At 43.2% G+C, this 23,269-nt stretch overlaps 1 protein-coding gene and 1 pseudogene across 1 annotated transcript in view; one reads left to right on the top strand and one right to left on the bottom strand.

Moving 5' to 3' along the window:
* The window catches only part of ALKBH1 (alkB homolog 1, histone H2A dioxygenase), a 36,749-nt gene extending 13,508 nt beyond the window's left edge, over nt 1–23,241 (bottom strand). The window contains exons 1-3 of the mRNA XM_033187267.1: nt 23,046–23,241; nt 19,608–19,716; nt 10,074–10,236 (exon numbers count right to left, since the gene is read on the bottom strand). Of these exons, the coding sequence (XP_033043158.1) occupies nt 10,074–10,236; nt 19,608–19,716; nt 23,046–23,228 (455 nt within the window). The 5' untranslated portion in view covers nt 23,229–23,241. The remainder of the gene's footprint in view (nt 1–10,073; nt 10,237–19,607; nt 19,717–23,045) is intronic.
* Nucleotides 11,928–12,964, top strand: LOC117069514 (annotated as a pseudogene).
* Nucleotides 23,242–23,269: the final 28 nt, after the last annotated feature.

Below are 23,269 nucleotides of genomic sequence, written 5' to 3'. Positions count from 1 at the left end.
AAAGTTGCAGTAGGCCAAGACTGTGCCACGGCACTCCAGCCTGGGCGATAGAGTGAGACCCTGTCTAAGAAAAAAAAAAAAAAGGCTTTTAGGTTTTTGAGTTATATTATGGAGGAGGACTGGTCCAAGGATGTAAAATAAGCCAGAGTTGAGTCTTACTTTGAAAAGCATTAAGTTCAGTCCTCATAACAAAAAAAAAAAAGAATAGCTTAAAAACTTGCTTACTGCAAGAAAAATTGTCACCTTTGAGTGTCTATGCCATTTTGGGGAAAATGACATATATATTTTTGTAATGTATTAGACCCATGTAAGTGCATTAGACCCTCATTTTATATCCTCTTCTGAAAACTTGATTTCAATTCTTGCCTTTGTATTTTCTGAAAGGAAAGTAGCAACAACTGTTAATATCTGCCTTCGATACGTGACAGCAGGACTGGCCAGCACGAAGCATTTCTTGTCTTAGTACTATTTAGGGACCTCTCTGGTTAACCATGGGCCTCTTGGGTAATGAAAATTCCAAGATTTATTCTTGAACACTGTGAACAACAAGGCCAAAACCATTTAACATGCTTCCGGATCATTTTTAAGCATAAAATACTGAGAGAATCACTGAAGGGGGTGGATTGTTCTCTTTTTAAACCTGACTTGTCCAAAAGGAGGTCAAGAAGGATCAGTACCAATATAACTCTCACCCTGAAGAATGCAGGAAATATGTTGGCACCTAATACATCTTTATCCAATTATCCAAAAGAATGTTTTCAAGCAACCATGACCCTAATTATTGGGTCTCACTAAAAAAGAAACATGCTATGCTCCCTGCTGCCTTCTCCAGGCACTAGCAGAAGGATGATGGATGGGTGGGCTGGCCACCTTCTCCCCTGGTGAATGTGCTCATACAGCAGTTTGCTTGGTTTCTGTCACGGGTAAGCGCCTTATGTAAGTGTTGGCAATTTTCTTAGCAATTGTTTTTTCTTTTTTGAGACGGAGTCTCGTTTTGTCGCCAGGTTGGAGTGCAGTGTTTGTGATCTCGGCTCACTGCAACCTCCACCCCCTGGGTTCAAGTGATTCTCCTGCCTGGGCCTCTCTAGTAGCTGGGACTACAAGTGCGTGTCTCCACGCCCAGCTAATTTTTGTATTTTTAGTAGAGAAGGGGTTTCACCCTGTTGGCCAGGATGGTCTCAATTTCTTGACCTTGTGATCCACCTGCCTTGGCCTCCCAAAGTGCTAGGATTACAGGCGTAAGCCACTGTGGCCTGCCACCCCACTCTTTCAGTGTTTGAGTGCTTTCAGTTTTCTCTCCCTTCTCAACCTGACACTCCCAGTCACTCACTGCAAATGGGCATCCAATGCCACCGTAACTGCTAACATCCTTTTGCTATCTTGCAAATACTCAGTCTTCTCTAACCATCTAAACTGTCTTATCTAACCATCTTCTGTTCTAAACCTTCACCATTCATCTCAAGTCCTTAGTTTTGTTCTTATTTCCTTCTACGTCAGTGAGAAAACAGAAGCCTGCTCAAATGATCCAGTGAACAATTTCAACTTTCCTCTCCCACACCACTAAACTTCTCTAAATTTTCACCTGATCCTTCCTCCTGGTTACAGAAGTGGTCCTACTTCTTTCTTCCAAAGCTAATTCGCTACCTATACTATATCCTATTTCCCTGACACAGCCTCTGAGGCCTTTCTCCATTAATAGAATGTTTCTTCTCATACTTTCAAGTCCTCTTCTGAACTTGTTTTTTCCCTCTTGGCCTTCAAACATGTTTAATACTCCTACATACTTAAGAACAAACAACAAAAACATTTTCTCTGCCATTTATGCAAGCTACCTTGCTTATACCTCACCTCCTTCTACCCCTTACCCATCTTTCCTTCCCTTTATAATTAAACTTTTAAATAATTCAACATTTGCCTTCCTCACTCTCTCCCTTCACCGTAATCTGACTCTTGTTTATATCACTACTGAATCTAGTTTTTCAGTTTTCATTACACCAATTAACTGTCAAATCCTAGACCTATTTGACGTGGCTGGCTCTTCTCTTCTTGAAACATTTTCCTGTCTTAGCCTCTAACAGCATTTCTTCTGTTTTTCCTCATATCCTTCTGGCTGCTTGGTGTCTTTTCCTGCTCTATTTTCTTCACCCTGTGCTGATGCTTCCTGGGGCCAATAGCCTTCTTTTCTATAGATGAGAAAGAAAAGTGAAAAGAAAGGAAGAAAGAAAATCACATCTATTTTCAGCGCTTCACTATGGCCTTCATGTGTAACTCCCTCATCTCATCTCTTTCTCTCCGCATCCCTCTCATCCTTACATTACTCCTAAGCTCAGTTCTGTATTTCCAAAATCATGCTGGACATCTCCACCTGGATACCCTATAGGCATTTCAAAGACAGTATGGCCCCAACTACACGAAGGATAGTCTCTGCTCATTCTTCTCTTCTTTCAATACTTATTTCCATTACAAGCCTTAGTATTACCCTCACTGCCATGTAGAAATCTGTAGATAATTTTTAACTTTTTCTTTTCTCTCACTTTTTTTATTATTATTATTATTATTTATTTATATATTTATTTTGAGACAGAGTCTCGCTCTGCCGCCCAGGCTGGAGTGCTGTGGCCGGATCTCAGCTCACTGCAAGCTCCGCCTCCCGGGTTCACGCCATTCTCCTGCCTCAGCCTCCCGACTAGCTGGGACTACAGGCGCCCACCACCTCGCCCGGCTAGTTTTTTTGTATTTTTTAGTAGAGTTGGGGTTTCACCGTGTTAGCCTGGATGGTCTCGATCTCCTGACCTCGTGATCCGCCCATCTCGGCCTCCCAAAGTGCTAGGATTACAGGCTTGAGCCACCGCGCCCGGCCTCTTTTCTCTCACTTTTTATAATTGCTTGGTAACTAAGCTCTGTAGACAACATCTTTTTGAGGCCTTTACCATCTTTTGTATGGATTAAACTCAATTCTTTTTTTTTCCCTTTTTGAGACAGAGTCTTGCCCTGTCGCCAGAATGGAGTGCAGTGGCGTAATCTCAGTTCATTGCAACCTCTGCCTCCCAGGTTCAAGGGATTCTCCTGCCTCAGCCTCCTCAGTAGCTAGGACTACAGGTGCATGCCGCCATGTCTGGATAATTTTTTGTAGTTTTAGTAGAGACAGAGTTTCACCATGTTGGCCAGGATGGTCTTGATCTCTTGACCTCGTGATCCGTCCACCTCAGCCTCCCAGAGTGCTGGGATTACAGGTGTGAGCCACAGCACCCAGCCTAATTCTTTTTTTTTTTGGAGACGGAGTCTCATTTTGTCGCCCAGGCTGGAGTGCAGCGGTGCGATCTTGGCTCACTGCAACTTCCACCTGCCGGGTTCAAGCGATTCTCTCACCTCAGCTTCCCTAGTAGCTGGGATTACAGGTGCCTGCCACCATGCCTGGCTATTTTTTGTATTTTTAGTAGAGATGGGGTTTCACCATGTTGGCCAGGCTGGTCTTGAACTCCCAACCTCAGGTGATCCCCCCCGCCTTGACCTCCCAAAGTGCTGGAATTATAGGCGTGAACCACCGTGCCTGGCCTAAATTCTTTTTATTTTATTTTTTTATTTTTATTTTTTTGGAGACGGAGTCTCGCTCTGTCGCCCGGGCTGGAGTGCAGTGGCCGGATCTCAGCTCACTGCAAGCTCTGCCTCCCGGATTTACGCCATTCTCCTGCCTCAGCCTCCTGAGTAGCTGGGACTACAGGCACCTGCCACCTTGCCCGGCTAGTTTTTTGTATTTTTTAGTAGAGATGGGGTTTCACCGTGTTAGCCACGATGGTCCGATCTCCTGACTTCGTGATCCGTCCGTGTCGGCCTCCCAAAGTGCTGGGATTACAGGCTTGAGCCATCGCGCCCAGCCTGGCCTAAATTCTTAATTGTGCTTTTTGCAACCACTGTATTTTCAGTCCATTTCCTCCACTACCACAGAGTTATTTTTCTGAAGTGAATAATCTGTTATTAATCCTGATAAATACCCACTGTTAATAGGACAAAGTCCACACTCTTATATGGCATGCAGAGCCATTTATATTCTGGCTCCAACTAACCTTTCTAGTCTCATCTCCAAGCATTTCCCACAAGGTATGCTATTCTCCCTGTTTTTCATGGCCGTACCTCTGACTACACAGTTTTTTCTACTGAAATGCTCTACTCCACTCTCAGCCTAGCAGATTTTTCCAATTTGTTTTTTCATACACAGTGTACACTCACTTCTTCTGCGAAGCCTTTCTCCTAGCCAATTCCTATATTGTTCCCCCAAAGCACCCTGCAACTTCTATTCAAGTATACATGCTTTGGTATTGTAAATTCCTTATTTAAGTACCTGGGTTCCTCCTTTAACAGTCCCTCCCTCACTGGCTTTTATTCTTCTTCATAGCTATCCTAGCATCACATATTTTCTAAGACACAAATGTACATTATTTAATAAATTAGTGAAAATAAGAAAACTATATAGTCTTTAAATGATCCTTCTCAAATTTAGCAATGTTCTTATTAGACTAATAAAGAGGGAATATGAATTTAATTGAAATAATATTTACTGAGCACCTTCTAATATATACAAAGAACTGTGGTAAGAATCAAGGCTACAAAATTTTCAAGATGGGAGAGGAAGGCAATGGAAGGAAATAGGGATAGATGACTCAATTCACTAGAATAAATGCTATACTAGCATTATCAACAGTCTTAAAGAAGTAGAAAGAGGAGAGGATTAATTCTGCTTCCACAATGAGGTTATCAGTGGGAAAAAACCTGTCACACACATAAAAATAGATAGAGTATTTCATAAGCTAATTTACAAAACAAATAAAGCTAAGTTGTTATTTGGCAACTATGTTGCACTGAATTAAAAAAAAAATCAAGCAAAATAATTTAGAAAACAAAAAATAAGACAGGAAATTGTAGTTCCGGCTATTCAGGAGGCTGAGGTGGGAGAACTGCTTGAGCCCAGAAGTTCAAGGCAGCCTGGGCAACATAGCAAGACGCCATCTCTAAAAAAAGTAGCAATAAACAAACAAACAAACCAAAGCAAGAGGATAAAGAATGATGGGAAGTAGGAGATTCTTGTTGACTGAATGATAAGGGAAGACTTTCTTCTAAGATGACAGTAGAACAAAGACTTAAAGGAAGCAAGACACTGTTGATCTAAAGGAAGAGCTTACTAGGTAGAACAGCCTGTACAAAAAAAAAATCTGAGCATGCCTAATGTGTTTAAGGGTAGCACTGGAGGTCAACGTGGTGGAAGAGAACAAATGAAAAGGAAATGAGGTAGGAATGGTAGGAAACGAGAGTAGAGAGGTAGCTGGGGGCCAGGTCTTCTTGGCCTTACAGCCATGGTTAAGAATTCCGGATTTTTTCTAAATGTGATGACGTTATGTAACAAAGAATTTGACTGGTCTTTGTCCCTGGCTCCTGCTAGGGAGATTCTAAACCCTTGAAATTTCCTGAGTGATAAAAGTGTCACTGTTAATTAAGGTGGGCCCTTGGAACCACACTTGAGTTTGTGCTAAGAAGGAAGGCTGGTTAGGCTACTGCAGCGCTCTAGGTAAGAGATGATGGCAGCTTAGACCAAGGCAATTGTGATGGAGATGGTGAGAAATGACTGAATTTATTCTGGCTTTGAAGTCTGGGATATATACTAGAGGGTTGCATTTAAAGTTTTTTTAATCCTTGCACAGTGGCTGCATTCTACGTCTGGGATATGTCATATTAGATTTATGTCACGTTAGATTTATCTGGTCTGCTGATGAACTCTTAGGCTGTATCACATTTTTTTTTTTCTGTTATAAACAATGTCACAATGAAGATGTTTATACATAACTTTTTTTTTTTGAGACGGAGTTTCACTCTTGTTGCCCAGGCTGGAGGGCAATGGTGTGATCTTGGCTCACCACAACCTCCGCCTCCCAGGTTCAAGCGATTCTCTGGCCTCAGCCTACTGAGTAGCTGGGATTATAGGCATGCGCCACCATGCCCAGCTATTTTTGTAGTTTTAGTAGAGCCGGGGTTTCACCATGTTGGTCAGGCTGGTCTCGAACTCCTGACCTCAGGTGATCTGCCCGACCCGGCCTCCCGAAGTGCTGGGATTACAGGCGTGAGCCACCGTGCCCAGCCTGCACGTAACTCTTGTACACTTGTACAACAATCTCTAGCTACACTATTCTCTTTGAAAAAACCATAGAATTGAGGTACTCTAATTTTTTGAACAGTTCTTAAGTTCAAGTATTTTTTAAAATAATTTTTGCTTTTGCTTAAGTTCAAGTATTTCTTCTTCATTTCCTATTTAAAGTTTTTTCGGCCGGGCACGGTGGCTCAAGCCTGTAATCCCAGCACTTTGGGAGGCCGAGACGGGCGGATCACGAGGTCAGGAGATCGAGACCATCCAGGATAACACGGTGAAACCCCGTCTCTACTAAAAAATACAAAAAACTAGCCGGGCGAGGTGGTGGGCGCCTGTAGTCCCAGCTACTCAGGAGGCTGAGGCAGGAGAATGGTGTAAACCCGGGAGGCGGAGCTTGTAGTGAGCTGAGATCTGGCCGCTGCACTCCAGCCTGGGCCACAGAGCGAGACTCCGTCTCAAAAAAAATAAATAAATAAAATAAAGTTTTTTCTTCCCTGACCACAGAATTCTTGAAAATTAAAACCAAAAGGATTTTAGAGGTCCTTTACTTCAGTGGTTCTCAATGTCAGAGGATGTTATGAAACCTAATCAAAATCTCCAGGGGATCTCTTTTGAATAACAGACTCTCTCCCGTTCTGAGAGACTGGCAAAGTTGGGAGAGCTGCCACGCACTGTCCACATGACCCTGACTGCCCATGATTCAATTACCTTGAATGGCTTATCCAGTCCAATACCTTCATTTCTCACATGAGGAAACTGAAGCACGTATCACATAGTGACACAACGAAAACTTGGCCTTAATCGATTTTCAATACTGCCAGTACAATGTCTGAGCATATCAATTTCTTCCAACCCTTGACAACATAAGGTATGACCATCAAATATTTTATTTTTGCTAATTTATTAGACCAAAAAAAGGTATCTCACCATTGTTTACAGGATGATTTATTACAGAGATTCATCTGAGCTATCTTAAAAGACAGCTGTGATTTCTGCAGAGTCATATATCAGAAGGAAAAAAATCAATTACTTGAAAACACAGGCTGGTTTAATAGCAGTAGGTTCTCTTGGACTAATTTCACTCAACCATGATCTTCCTTTTCCTTGCTCTCAGTTGTGAAGAAGACACTACTAAAAGCTTATGGACAGGTTTTTCCTCACTGCTCCTGTCAATACCATAACCTACAGACCAAGGTTTAAAGAAAAACCACGGAATTTTACTTCTTTCCCCTTAAGAAAATCTTCTCTTTACTCTGTTAGAATCGGCATGACAGTTTCTGAAAACTACAACATGAGGCCACGTAACATCAAACAGGACACAAAGTTGGTAAAATGGTTTTAACAGGCACTTTTAAGGACTTCTCACGTATTATCTTGTTTAATTCTCATACTATTCAATAAGGAAAGGACTGTTATGAGACACAGAAAGGTGAAGGAACTTGCTCAAGGTTACACAGCTATTAAGTGGTGGAGTTGGGATCTGAACACAGTCAGTCTGACTCCAGAACTGGTGTTCTACATTAGTGGTTCCTAACCTTTTTGGCACCAGGGACCAGTTTCATGGAAGACAATTTGTCCACGGATGGAGTGGGGATGGGGGATGGTTTGGGGATGAAACTGTTCCATCTCAGATCATCAGGCGTTAGATTCTCAATAAGGAGTGCGCAACCTAGATCCCTTGCATGTACAATTCACAACAGCGTTCGCGCTCCTATGAGAATCTAATGCTGCTGCTGATCTGACAGGAGGCAAAGCTCAGGCATTAATGCTCAGCTGTCTAGGTCTGCGGCCCTGTGGTTGGGCACTGTTGGGTCACGTGGTTGGGTCTGTTGGCCCCTGCTCTATATCACTAAACCCTTTACCATCTGGCCCAAATCCACCTCTCCTCCTTCATATTTTACCAATTCTGCCTACCCATGGCTTCCAGGAAGTATTTTCTATAATCTACCTCCAACCTAGCTACTTAAGTGACCATTCCCATTATATCCTATAATGTCTATCCCCGCATGTACCAAATTGTACGTATGTATGTATTTATTTATTATAGAGACAGTCTCTCCTCAGCCTGCAGAGTAGCTAGGACTACAGGCGCACATCACTATGCCCAGCTAATTAAAAAAAATTGTTTTTGAGCCAGGCGCAGTGCCTCACACCTGTAATCCCAGCACTTTGGTATGCCGAGGCGGGAGGATCACCTGAGGTCAGGAGTTTGAGACCAGTTTGACCAACATGGAGAAACCCCTATCTCTACTAAAAATACAAAATTAGCTGGGTGTGGTGGCGCATACCTGTAATCCCAGCTACTCTGGAGGCTGAGGCAGGAGAATTGCTTGAACCTGGGAGGTGGAGGTTGCAGTGAGCCAAGATCATGCCATTGTACTCCAGCCTGGGCAACAAGAGTGAAACTCCGTCTCAAAAAAAAATTTTTTTTTTTCCATAGAGGTGGGGTCTTGCTATGTTGCCCAGGCTGGTAACTCCAGGCCTCAAGTGATCTTCTCACCTTGGCATCCCAAAGTGTTGTGATTACAGGCATGAGCCAACAAGCCCAGACCCAAATTGTATCTAATTACCTGTTTCTATGTTTTTGTCCATAACTAAAGTACAAATTTCTTGAAGACAGGAACTGTTTTTTTTATCTGCCTTTGAATCTCTTAACACTCAAGCAGTGTCTGACACATAGTAGAAACTCAATAGATATCTATTGAATACCCCTAAGAAAGTACGCATCCTATGCTCTTGTCTCACAGGACAATTTATTCTGTCTTAAATATTGTATCTTTGCTCAGGCTGCTTTCTCTACTCAGTAGAGACTTCTTACTTTTCCGACTGGTAAACCCCTACTCATTTTTGAAGATCAGTTCAAATAGACAGTGAAAAGAGGATAACCCAATTAAAAAATCACTTTTTCAGGCTGGGCTTGGTGGCTCACGCCTGTAGTCCAGCACTGTGGAAGTCCGAAGCTGGGGGATCACTTGAGGTCAGGAGTTTGAGACCAGCTGGGCCAACATGGCGAAACCCCATCTCTACTAAAAATACAAAAAGTGGTGGGGCGTGGTGGCGGGTGCCTGTAATCCCAGCTACTCGGGAGACTGAGGCAGGAGAATCGTTTTAATCCAGGAGGCAGAGGTTGCAGTGAACTGAGATCACGCCACTGCACTCCAGCCTGGGCAACAGAGTGAGACTGTCTCAAAAAACAAAAACAAACAAACAAAAAATCATTTTTTCTTCTTTCACATTTCTACCCTGCCTGGAATAATTATTTCCTCCTCTATGCTCCCACAGTATTTTTCTAAACCCCATCATAACACTTTCTGAGCTCTACAACAATTATTCCCACAGGTAACGCATTCTTGCCAGAGACTATGCACTGTTGAGTGCAGGGAGGGTGCCTTTATCTTTGTGTGCCCAATGCCTAGCATCATGCCTGACACACTTCTGACCCTCACTAAGTATTTGTGGAATGAATGAATGAATGTTGAAGCATGAAGGTGAAAATATTAGTTCTTCTCATGAGGAACAACTGACCTATCATAAAACGGCTAGTACCACTGAACCCATCTAGGAGGGTAGAAGCAAAGAGCTTTCAATGTTACTTTTCCTAGGATACCACAAGCCTTCAAAGGAACTCACTTTAAGTAGAAAACAAAGGCTGAAGCTAACGGAAATGGATCATGCGATGATTAATGAGGATGAACTCAATTATCTAAGCTATGATAAGCAAGTCTTTAAAATGGATCTCAATTTACTGTAACTGTCAAAGCATCTGTCCAAATGTTCCTGGGGAAAGAATACAATTGTGCTGTTTTTGCTTGGAAACAATGAGGGGAAAAAAAACCCAGCCAGTCACTTTTACTGCATTGTTACAGAACAGTTCCTGCAAAGACCTGTGATGATCTGAGCTAAGTATTAACACTTCATTCTGATGGACAAGACTTACCTTAGGAACTCTTTGCTCTGTTCCCACAGATCTTGGGTCTCTTCTTTAGTCATGTGTTTGTCCAGGTTACATACATTAGGTTTCTGGGAATATAACTTAAGGCACTGTTTCACCCAGTGCCACTGGTAACCTGGGAGGAAGGGGTTTGGGATAAAAATGAACCCTATACAAAAGATGAGTGGGAAAAAAAGAAGAGGGGGAAATTCTCCATCAGTTATTCAAATAATTTCGACATCTTTATACTCACTATTTTGTTATTTACTCCCCTTACGTTTTTGGTCATGCTTCAAGTTAACGAACAGGTAGGTTTTGATGAACATTAGACATCTACCACTATGCAAATGTGTCTGGCTTTCTGGGTATTCTCAAGAGAAACGCATATTCCACAAGGTTAACTGTGTTATCCCAAAGGAAACTTTAGAATTGGAAGTGGCAAAAGTACACTTCTAATTTTTATCAGGTCTTGCTACTTAGAGTCATCCAAGACCTTCTTTACCTGCCTATTTCCTTTATTACAGGCATGATTATATGAAATCTTATAATGAATTTTAGCTAAAACATAGATTTGAAAGTCATCATCTAATGAATGGCGTGCTGATTACTGGTCTATTTTCTCTCAGTTTCAAATCCACTCTTCTATACTTAGCTTCATAATATGGGGCTGAGACCCTGCCAACTACATTTCTTATTTGCCAGCTGGCTCTCTGCTAACCTGTGCCTATAAGGGTCACTAATGGAAGACTGGAGGGCAGAAGTTGGTTCTAATGTAGTTTTTCCACATCACTAGAATCAGCCTCATTATGTCCTCTCCTCAGAAGTCTAAGCACCAGGTTCCATGTAGTCCCTTTTCCAAGCTTCTCACCGTAGTAATCCCAAGCTCTTTTGTTCTTCCTCCCAGCTGTAGGGGTGATAGTTGCTTCCTGCAGTTACTATCTCTGTAATATCTCAGTGTTTGCAAAATCCTGCAGTTAGTGTCTCTGCAATATCTCAGTGTTTGTAAACAACTACAGCATGTGTGTTAAAGATCTTTGTGACCTTGACAGCAATCTAACCTCATTTTTCTCTGTAAAAGATTAATAACAGGCCAGGCGTGGTGGCTCACACCTGTAATCCCAGCACTTTGGGAGGCCGAGGCAGGAGGATCACATAAGGTCAGGAGTTTGAGACCAGTCTGGCCAACATGGTGAAACCATCTCTACTAAAATACAAAAATTAGCCAGGCATGGTGGCAGGCACCTGTAATCCCAGCTACTCAGGAGGCTTAGGCAGGAGAATCACTTGAACCCAGGAGACGGAGGTTGCAGTGAGCCAAGATCACGCCACTGCACTCCAGCCTCGGCGACAGAGCCAGGCTCCATCTCAAAAACAAAAGGTTAATAATATTTAACTGGAATCCTATGCATGGCAAAGATTCATTCATTCATCAAACACACAATATGTACCTGGCACTTTCTTTCCTGTTTTTTTCTTTTTGAGATGGGAGTCTCACCCGGTTTCCCAGGCTGGAGAACAGTGGTGTGATCCTGGTTCTCTGCAACCTCCGCCTCCTGGGTTCAAGGGATTCTCCTGCCTCAGTCTCCCAAGTAGCTGTGATTATAGGTGCCTGCCACTGTACCCAGATAATTTTTAAATTTTCAGTAGAGACGTGGTTTCACCATGTTGGCCAGGCTGGTCTGTACCAGGCACTGCCTTGAGAATTGGAGGTCACTGCATGGCAGGTCTGGCAGACACAAGGTGAGCTGGGCCCAGTCTTGTCCTACCGGGAGCCTGCCTGGCCTGACCCTAGCCCTGGCCTTTCCCCAGCACCCGTCTCCCATGGGAGTGGCACTGCTGGCTGAAAGCATAGGCCTGGCCATGAGTGACTTCAAATTGGACATCACACAGCTCAGCTCAGTGGCTGGGAGGGAGCCACTTGTGTAGCTGCACTAGCCAGGGACTTTACCCTCGATGAGAGCTCCGTTCCTGTCACCAGTGGTTGCAGCTTCTGGTGGGAGAGAGTAGTGGAGGCAGTATGCAGTCAGATAAAGACCGAATACACTGACAGATAAGCAAAGATATCCTGCTGGTGGAGAGGTACTCCTCTGAGGCCCAAATGGAAGTAGATGCAGATGGAAATGGTACTAAGATATTCAGGTATGCTTTTGACAAGCACTGAGGAAGAGGATTGGGAAGACTCCTTCATGAGTTGCTGTGGGAGCACAGAAGAGGAATGACCCCTGGGTTCCAGGTGGTACATCTCAATGCCCTCACTGAGGACAATTACCCGGACAACCTGTAGCTGGTGCTGTGGGGCTGGTGGCCCAAAGCCAAAGAAACCTACAGAAGAGAGAGCAAAGCTTGCATTGGCTTGCAATTCAGCAGCTTCCCACGGACCCCAAAGAAGAGCAGTGACCCGTCCTAACTGTGACCTGGTACTATAACACCAATGGAGATGTGGGGAAGAGTTGAATTCTTACACCTACTCTAGTAGCATTACCCTTCCTGCACAGTGATTGAGAAGTAGCTCCAGGAGTTCAACATCTGTGGGTGCTGCCAGGTGGCCCGGTACTGAGGCTCTGAGTGCCAGCAGGAGCGGGCTGGCCACCATGAAGCACTGTCAGGAGAGGAAGCATCCCTTCTAGCATGAGCTCAGCTGGAACAATGATGGGCAATGGAGCTGCACATGCTCGCAGTCCCTGGGCTCTACCTTGGGCACAGCACACAGACTGGTGGTTGAACCTGGAGGTGTTGAAAAAGCCAGCTGTGGGCCCAAAACAGCCACCAAGAGACTCTCGATGTCACTGGAAGTCTGTGTGAAGATAGCGCCCTCTCCAGTCTTAATCTCCAGCAGAGACAACCAGGAGACCCTGGTCAGGATGTTTCTCATTATTTATATGTTAATATGTTTGTAAATTCATGTGCAGGTTTTTTGGGAGGAGGCACTGAGGGGGTAGAAATCACAAATAAAATCATTTGCTGTAATTAAAAAAAAAAAAAAAAGAATTAGAAGCCGGGCATGGTACCTTGGCTGACACCTGTAATCCTAGCACTTGAAAGGCTAAGGCAGGCAGATCACTTGAGCTCAGGAGTTTGAGACCAGCCTGGGCAGCACGACAAAACCCTGTCTCTAGAAAAAATACAAAAATTAGCCAGGCGTGGTGGCACACACAGGTAGTCCCAGCTACTTGGGAGGCTAAGCTGGGAGGATCGCTTGAACCCCGGAGGCATAGGTTGCAGTGAGCCAAGGTTGCACCACTATACTTCAGCCTGGGTGACAAAAACAGACTGTTTCAAAAGAAAAAAAAAAAAGAATTAGAGATAAAGAGATAAAAAACCTTGTCTGGAGAGGGGGCAATAAAGACAAGTTAAACTCCTTTTTGTAAGACCAGCTATGAAAGAAAATAAAAGCTTAGGCAGTCATAGAAAAACAAAGAGTTAAGAAGGCAGTTTTTGGTTTTTAAGGACTGGCAAGACCTAAGTATGCTTACAGATTGTGAAGAAAGAGTCAACAGGGAAGAGCCAGTTGGAAACAAAAGAGAGGAAAGAAATAGAGCAAGGTCTTAAAAGCTGGAAGAGGTTTAAGAAGGTGAGATGGATCAAGAAGGTAGAGATTGGCTTTGAACTAAAAGAGATTGGATGGTAGAAATGAGAACATTTGCTTGTAAGTGTGGGGGCCATTGAAAGCTGAAAGGGTTTGTGCCTGAAGGACTCAGTTTTCCCAATAACATAAATAGCAAGGTCATCTCAGCAAGAGTAAGCATGGTTGGACAAGTCCTGAGGAACAAGAAGGAATCCAAGCAATTATATAAAAGCCAAGCATCGCCGGGCGCGGTGGCTCAAGCCTGTAATCCCAGCACTTTGGGAGGCCGAGATGGGAGGATTACGAGGTCAGCAGATCAAGACCATCCTGGCTAACACGGTGAAACCCTGTCTCTACTAAAAACTACAAAAAAGTAGCCGGGCGACGCGGGAGGCGCCTGTAGTCCCAGCTACTCGGGAGGCTGAGGCAGGAGAATGGCGCAAACCCGGGAGGCGGAGCTTGCAGTGAGCTGAGATCCAGCCACTGCACTCCAGCCTGGGCAGCAGAGTGAGACTCCGTCTCAAAAAAAAAAAAAAAAAAAAAAAAAGCCAAGCATCATATATTGGTGTAATCTTCCCCTTGCAAAAGGATTTTAAAAACAGATGAACAGACTAAAACTTAAGGATTTCTGAATTAAATGCTGGCAATAATTTGAAGGTCTTCAGTTCCTGGTTGAACTCCAGATCTAGTCTATACCATAGGTCAGCAAACGTTTTCTGTCAAGAACTAGATAGTAAAGACTTTAGGCTACGACGACTATTTGGTCTCTTTATTTTTTATTTTTTTGGGACAGAGTCTCACTCTGTCACCCAGGCACAATCTGGACTCACTGCAACCTCCACCTCCCGGGTTCAAGTGATTCTTCTGCCTCAGCCTCCTCAGTAGCTGAGATTACAGGCTTGGACTACAACACCTGGCTAATTTTTGTATTTTAATTTATTTTTTATTTTTTAGTAGAGACGGCGTTTCGCCATGTTGGCCAGGCTGCTCTTGAACTCCTGGCCTCAAGTGATCTGCCTGCCTTGGCCTCCCAAAGTGCTGGGATTACAGGCGTGAGCCCTTATTTGGTCTCTTTAGCACTCAATTCTGTCACTGTAGCCAGAAAGTAGCCATACACAGTAAGTAAAGGAAAAGGTGTGGCTGTATTCCAATAAACTGTGTTTATAATGAAACTAGTTTGCCAATTCCTGGTGTGGACTATTAGCAATAACAACACATTTTATGGAAATTTCCTTAGGGAGAATTACTATGAAAGCAGACAGTAAAGACACTGGGCTGAGAGCCTAAAACAGAAACAACTTTGTTATTATTTAACTAGTCTTCCTCTCTTCTCATTGGCATATAATTTAGACATAGAATAATGATAAAGTTTAATAACAGCAATTCACAATAAATAAGTTTATTCCTAAGTCATTAATTATAGTAGCTGCTAAAAATAGCTAGATGCCTACAAGTGTCAGACACTGTGCTAGCAATCTTATGCGATCTCATTAATCTTCAGTAACTCCATGAGGAAATTAATAATCCAGTTTTGCAGGTAAGAGAACAGAAGTTCAGAGGGGTAACATGACTTCACTGATTCATCCCTCTCTCCTGGCCCATCACAAGGCTAGCACACATTTGGGATAAGACAAACCAACAATCTGGGGTACAACAAACAAAGCCGGATTTGTGGCCATGGAATAAGCAAAACCAGTAAGCCCATCCAAGCAACAAACCTATGCTCTTTGCATTATAAATACTAGGTTCTAACCAATGAATCTCTGAACAGTATCATCAATGGTCCACTATCAGAATTTCAAAGAGATTTAAAACCACATGTGGTTCAGTTGAAAGGAGGTTATGCCATCATAGAAATACATAGAAAATAACCTGAAGATTCCTCTACCATACTAAATCTTACTAAAAGCACTGAAAATTCTATGTCTAGATTCTTGCAGATATAGAAAAAAAACTAGACTGCTTAGAGATATTCAATATGAACAGGTTCCTCATTATAGTTGATTAATCCTGTTCCACCTTTAATATTATCAATAGCATATACTCAAAACTAAACCTAATGATCAAAGTCAATGGGTTTTTGGTATCAAGGAAACCTCATACAGACAAAGATTTTTACCAGTAATCTGATTTTTCATGTCCTCTAAAGCAGCTCCAAAATACATTTGGATTTTGTGTTTCATTTATCTGTACAATTCTCCAAATAATTTGGGAGAATGATAGGATCATCAACATTTTGGAAAAAGATAGGAATCCCTCACCTCCACAACCTACCATCTGCTATCATCACAATTTCATGAAATAAAGAATATTATAATACTCCCAAACATATCAGACTAAAGGAATAATACTTCTGGTTTAGTCCAAGCTTGAATGGTGACAGGAAATTTAATATCTCTTTAGGCAGTCCACTTCAGACAACGGTTGTTTTCTTTTTATTGGGTTAAAATCTGCCTCCCAGCCAGGCACAGTGGGTCAGGTCTGTAATTCCAGCACTTTGGGAGGCTGAGGCAGGGGGATCACTTGAGTCCAGGAGTTCCGGACTAGCCTGAGCAACATAGTGAGACCCCCATCTCTACAAAAAATTAAAAAAAAAAAAATTAGCTGGGCATGGTGGTGCAAGCCAACGGTCCCAGCTATGAGGCAGGCTGAGGTGGGAGGAACGTTTGAGCTTGGGAGGCCAAGGCTGCAGTGAACCGTGATTGTGCTACTGCACCCCACTGGGTGACAGAAGGAGACCTTGTCTCAAGAAAACAAACAAAACCAAAATCTGCCTATCTTGCATCTCTGCATGTTTTCCAGGTTAAAAACAAACAAACAACAACAACAAAAAAAACCCAAAAAAACCCTGCCTCTCCATAATTTTCATTCACTGGTCTTGGGTTCTGACACCTAGAGCAACCCCAAATCATTTTTAAGTGCTTGATAAATGCACTGACCTAAGCAGTTAACATATACATTAACATTTAATCCTCATAAGAACCTTATAAAGTAGGTACTATTTTTATATACATTTTACATATGATGAAACTGAGGGCAAGAGAATTAAAAAACTTGCCCAAAGTTTTACAGTTAGTAGATGGCAGAGCCAGGATATGAACCCAGGTAGCCTGGCACCAGAACCTATGCCTTAACCACTGGTGTGCACTGCTTCCCACCACTTCTTGTGCAGGATTTTTCAATGATTAATGCTGTGATGTTCCCCCATAAGTCTTTCCTTCCTTAGATTCTGCTTCTGGTTTCCAGGCCTATTATCCTCTTGTTCAAGAGGATAATGTGTCCTCACACAAGAGTGTGAAGACAGGTTGTGGTATATTCAGCTTCCTTCAGATTAAGTCAGATCCAGAAATAAACAAAATCCTTTTGATCAACTCAGAGTAAGAAGAGACTGTTCTCTCCCATATTTTGGACATTATATTTCTATTAAATACAGCTTCTGAGGGAAAGTAAGTAAAAAAAAATAAATAAATAAACAAACACAGCTTACAACGGCAGAAGAGACAGAATAAACTCTCCAAGGATATGAGACATCCACCCAAAAGATGTGGCTTAATTAAGCAGTAAATCCTAGAAAGCCTCAGAAAGTAAGTACAGCACTTTAGACAATTTAAAACTCAAGTGGGGTTAAGTTTGTGGCATGAACAATCTGTTAAGGGGAGAAAGCCTAGAGCAACAGAGAATCATGGCCTTAAAAACAGGTACTAGAGGCTGGGCATGGTGGCTCACGCCTGTAATCCCAGTACTCTGGGAGGTCAAGGCAGGTGGATCACCTGAGGTTAGGAGTTTGAGATCAGGCTGACCAACATGGTGAAACACTGTCTCTACTAAAAACACAGGCAGGCAGCTGTAGTCCCAGCTACTTGGGAGGCTGAGACAGCAGAATTGTTTGAACCTGGGAGACGGAGGCTGCAGTGAGCAGAGATTGCACCACGGCACTCCAGCCTAGGCGACAGAGCAAAGACTGTCTCAAAAAAAAAAAAAGTGCTAGAGCTGAAAGGTGAAGAGTGGCCTCCAAGACCAAGACTATTGGTGATGCATGCTCTACATTTACCCAAGCTCAAGAGGAGCCAAGTTGTTACATCTTCCCATGCTATTAACAAGTATTTCAGTGGTTGTAATGTACCAAGAGCTGTACCACAGAGTCCTGACCATTGGCACAATGAAAACTAACATTTCTTTTTAAAGATTTCTCTTACTTTTAACCTATATTTGAAATCACAAGTGCAATGTTAAGTTTTACAATGGCCCCAGGAGCCTAGAAAATATTCTTCATTATTTTCTGAATTTCATTCTCTGTAAAACCAGCTACCCAACATTACTAAATTAAAAATTGCAGACAAGTCTATTAGAATTGTTTGAGACGGGTCTCATTTTGTCACCCAGGCTGGAGGGCAGTGGCATGATCTCGGCTCACTGCACCCCAAGCAATCCTCCTACCTCAGTCTCCTGAGTAGCTGAGACTACAGAGGCATGCCACCACACTTGGCTAATTAAAAACATTTTTTTTGGCCAGGTGAGGTGGCTCACGCCTGTAATCCCAGCACTTTGGGAAACTGAGGCGGGCGGATCACTTGATGTCAGCAGTTCGAAACCAGCTTGGCCAACATGAGACAGTGTCTCTACTAAAAATACAAAAATTAGCTGGGCATGGTGATGTATACCTGTAGTCTCAGCTACTCGGGAGGCAGGAGAATCACTTGAACCTGGGAGGTGGAGGTTGCAGTGAGCTGAGATTGTGCCACTGTATTCCAGCCTGGGTGACAGAGTGGGAATTTTTTTTTTTTTTTTTTTTTTTGTAGAGACAGGGTCTTACTATGTTACCCAGGCTAGTCACAAATTCCTGGGCTCAAGTGATCCTCCCACCTTGGCCTTCTAAAATGTTGGGATTATAGGTGTGAGCCACCTCACTTGTCCCCTCTTAGGACTTTCTTTTTTTTTTTCTTGAGATGGAGTCTCGCTCTGTCGCCCAGACTGGAGTACAGTGGCACCATCTCGGCTCAACAAGCTCTGCCTCCCAGGTTCATGCCATTCTCCCGCCTCAGCCTCCCGAGTAGCTGGGACTACAGGGGCCCGCCACCATGCCCAGCTAATTTTGTTTTTGTATTTTCAGTAGAGACGGGGTTTCACCTTATTAGCTAGGATGGTCTCAATCTCCTGACCTCGTGATCCGCCCACCTGCACCTCCCAAAGTGTTGGGATTACAGGTGTGAGCCACAGCGCCTGGCCTTTCTTTTTGAGACAGAGTTTCCCTCTTATTGCCTAGGCTAGAGTGCAATGGCGCGATCCTGGCTTACTGCAACCTCCACCTCCCAGGTTCAAGTGATTCTCCTGTCTCAGCCTCCCATGTAGCTGAGATTACAGGCATGCATTACCACGCCTGGCTAATTTTTGTGTTTTTAGTAGAGATGAGATTTCACCATGTTGGTCAGGCTGGTCTTGACCTCCTGACCTCAGGTGATCCACCCACCTTGGCATCCCAAAGTGCTGGGATTACAGGTGTGAGCTACCGCACTCAGCGAGGACTTTTGATGTCATTAATTGTAATTCTTTATTAAATATGTTCAGCCTTGATAGCAACAAGTTTTAAGTTGTTATGCCATTTGAGAATGTGACTAGAGGGACAATTATGAATTATTCATAACTATTATATGACATTTATTACAATGATAATGATAAATTATTCTTTACAGCATTTCTGCCAAATCATATGTTCAGAGTTGTGGCAGGGAGCCCAGAGGCAATGTCCTTATTTTTTCAATGGTCATGCCACTTTCAGCCACTGCTGACTCCTGTTCTCTCCTTTGGAAACGGACATCTTAGACAAGGTACAGTATAGAATCGGTTTGGAAATGAAACACTTATCTGTTTATTATGTGTATCCTTTTTCTATTTACTTGCTCACAGTACCTTCTTTGAAGACATGAAGATACAAATGATTGAGTGATATTGCCTTCTCTGAAGTCAATTACACTCACCAGGATAGCCTTTGAGTCCATAGGCTTGCCACTTGCTGACGGGCTGAAGACCTGCTCTATATGCATTGTGCTCACTGACAGAAGACACATTTAGCTGAGATTTGACCACCTGAAAGGAAGGAAATAGAAGTTAAATCTATTTTGCAGGTCAACCCTGGGAACCTCAAACCTTCAAAGACATTTCTTGTATGAAGCAAAGTTAGGATTCTTGTGTTTTTTTAAGATACAGAACCTTGCTCTATTGCTCAAGCTAGAGTGCAGTGGCATGATCATAGTTCACTGTAGCCTCAAGCTCCTGAGCTCAAGTGATCCTCCTGTGTTGGCCTCCCAAAGCAATGGGATTACAGGTGTAAGCCACTGTGCCTGGCCAAAGCAAAGAGTATTAAGTCTGGGGTTAATCTTAGTTGTACTGCTTACTTGATCTAGGCATTTTAGATGAGTAACTTAATGTCTTGGAGCCTCAGTTTCTCATCTATATAGTAATAGGAGAGTTACCCAAAATTGAGGCAAGATATAATAAGAAAATTTAAGCAGGCTAATATTGGCTTTCAGAACTACTTTTTCCTATGATATCATACCTTTGCAACTTCTTATGGGACTGAATCATGAAACGTGCTTGGTGTACTGAAATATCCTGAGTCACAAAGCTATTTACTTCAGTTAGGGCTAACAGTAATGCTTCTGAGACACTTGTATAGAGCTGGTATTTAAACAGAGCTATAAGGAACACCAAGCTGGGCAGCGTGAGAGAATGAAAAGAGAAGGCCAGTCCCAGTGGCTCACGCCTGTAATTCCAGCATTTTGGGAAGCTGAGGCAGGCGGATCATGAGGTCAGGAGTTCCAGACCAGCCTGGCCAACATGGTGAAACTCCCTCTCTACTAAAAATACAAAAATTAGCTGGGTGTGGTGGCGGGTGCCTGAAATCCCAGTTACTTGAGAGGCTGGGGCACCAGAATTGCTTGAATCCAGGAGGTGGAGGTTGCAGTGAGCTGAGATCGCGCCACTGCACTCCAGCCTGGGAACAGACCAAGACTCTGTCTCAAAAAAAAAAAAAAAAAAAAGAACGAGAGTGCTGTAAACAGAAAGAAAAAATGTTTCAATGAGACACTGGGAATCCTGTTTGCTAAAAGTAAAAGCTAAAAAATCCTGTTTGCCCTCTTCTAGATGAAATGTCCAACTGATACTACAACTTCTGCTTCTGTTAATTACTTAGAAATGAATTTAGTATTTCGGGGCTGAAGTTTTCTTTGTACATGAGTATCTAATGGATGGCTCATTACATTGGTTAAGAGACCCACTATGCAGTCACTGACGTCAAAACATTAACGGAAAAAACCTTTATTCTTCCCTGAATAATAAACCTAGGGTCTGCCTTGCCTTAAAACATATGAAACAGGCTGGGTGCGGTGGTTCAAGCCTATAATTCCAACACTTTGGGAGGCCAAAGCAGGTAGATCACCTGAGGTCAGGAGTTTGGGGCCAGCCTGGCCAACACGGCGAAACCCCATCTCTACTAAAAATACAAAAATTAGCCAGGCATGGTGGTGCATGCCTGTAGTCCCAGCTACTGGGAAGGCTGAGGCAGAAGAACTGCTTGAACCTAGGAGACGGAGGTTGCAGTGAGCCGAGATCGCGCCACTGCACTTCAGCCTGGGTGACACAGTGAAACATTGTCTCAACCACAACAACAACAAAATGTATATATATCATACACATGCATACACACACACACACACACACACGTATACATAATATGAAACATTCTCTTTCAAAGAGAATGATATTTTATTAACTTCTCCAAGTGTGGAGATTCCTGGACAAAATACCAAAAGTTGGCTGATGTATAACCAGTCTCAAACCCTCTGAGAGTACTGATCAGCTGAGTTTTCCAGGTACCTAGGTGCTGATAAAACATTTTCAAGCATTTTGTCTTGATTTCTTAAATAGGCCATACTTAATACTGCACTATAATTTAACACACTCTTGGAGGTGATGTTAGTGGACCTATTCTATCATATGCTAAACTGAATCACACCACTTTTTATATAAGGTTTTTATAAAAGGTTTTCTGCTTCCTCCCTTGCCAGACTGTTAACCACCACTTTCCCCACTAGTCTCATCAGCTGGCTTGTAATAGTTAAACTCTCTTAATTACTACTTTAATGTGCTTTGAGCTGGGGAACAAAACACCCAAGCTTTCATGTACTCAACACATACTGTACTTACTCAGTACTGTTTTAGGTCCTGTACTAGACACATAATGGTTCATTCTCTGATGGCTGACATTCTAAAAAGCATGTACATATTATGGTAAAATGCGGGTAAAAGGAGCTGAATGAGAGTCTGAAGGGCTCTGGAAAGAAAAGTATATTATTCTTGGGGTGTGGACTTTCTGTATTTTGACAACTCTAAGACCACTGTTTTCCTAACAAATGAAGATGCTGAAAAGCTGAGCTCAAATATGCAATCATTAATACTTAATACTGTAGCATCCCAATTTTATCAGAGCTGTTAGGAAGCTTGGAAAGAATGCCTCATCTAGACATCTGTGGACAACACCAAGAGCAAATTAAGGGGCTGCATACCCTCAACGTTAAAGTGGATTGTAAAGAAAGAAAATGTATACTGAACTACAGTTTTGGTTCCCAGTTTTCCCTCTTGTCTATTACGTTCCCTAAAAAAAAAATTTTTTTTAAATCTATTTACTTGAGACCAGGTTATGAGACTGGCTAATTTTTTGTATTTTTGGTGGAGACGGGAGTCTTGCCATGTTGCCCAGGCTGGTCTCGAACCCCTGGGTTCAAGCGATCCACCCGCCTTGGCCTCCAAAGTGCTGGGATTACAGGCATTAGACACCGCTCCCGGGCTGTGTTCCCTTTCTTAATCTCCATGGGGGAAAAGTAGAGAGAAATAACGGTGCCTGTATTCCATATATACTTGTTTGCCATTTATTTTTAACACGGAGGGATTCTCAGAATCCTTCAATGACCTCCTTCTAAAAGGCCCAGAGGAGAAGACAGGGACTAGTTTTACCCACAGCGGCTTAACAAACAGCGCCGCATCTGTCAGTTCTGGGATTCCTCGGGAGTCATTTTTTCAAGCTGCAGAACGCTACCCTACCGTCTACGAAGACTTTCTATGGGGTTTTACAAAGACCCAAACAGAAATGTGAGGAGACAGTTACAGTAAGAAACAAATACGGATTCCCAGGCTCTTCTGACCGAGCCCCCCTGCCAGTAAAGGCCGCCTAAAGAAACGAGCATCTCAACGCGTTATTGCTAGTGTGACAGTGGGGAGTTCGACTCTGCCGCCAAAGGAGAACAGGAATCGTTCAACAACAACCGGTCTGGAGGTGAAAAGAAGCGAGGAAGGCACGGAAGTCCCTCCAAGAAGCGGCGCAAGCGATGGAGAGACGCGTGCCGCTCCTCTTTCTGTACCTTTTGCCCACCAGGACCCGTGCCACGGGCTGCATGGGCCGCTGAGAAGTCGATGACCCCTTCCAGGTCTGCGGTCCCGGGCCGGCTCTGACGGTAGAAGCGGAAAAGTTTCCGAAAGGCATCCTCCCCGGGCTCAGTCGCCAGAGTCGCTACAGAGCCCATGGCCGCTGCCATCTTCCCCATCTCGCGGCCTGTACTCTCTGATCCGGAAGCAGATTCTCTCG

This window comes from Trachypithecus francoisi, unplaced genomic scaffold (assembly GCF_009764315.1).
Source record: "Trachypithecus francoisi isolate TF-2019V2 unplaced genomic scaffold, Tfra_2.0 Lachesis_group3, whole genome shotgun sequence".
Taxonomy (NCBI): domain Eukaryota; kingdom Metazoa; phylum Chordata; class Mammalia; order Primates; family Cercopithecidae; genus Trachypithecus; species Trachypithecus francoisi.
Note: the sequence above shows the minus strand (reverse complement) of the source record. Positions and strands in the feature narration are given on the sequence as shown.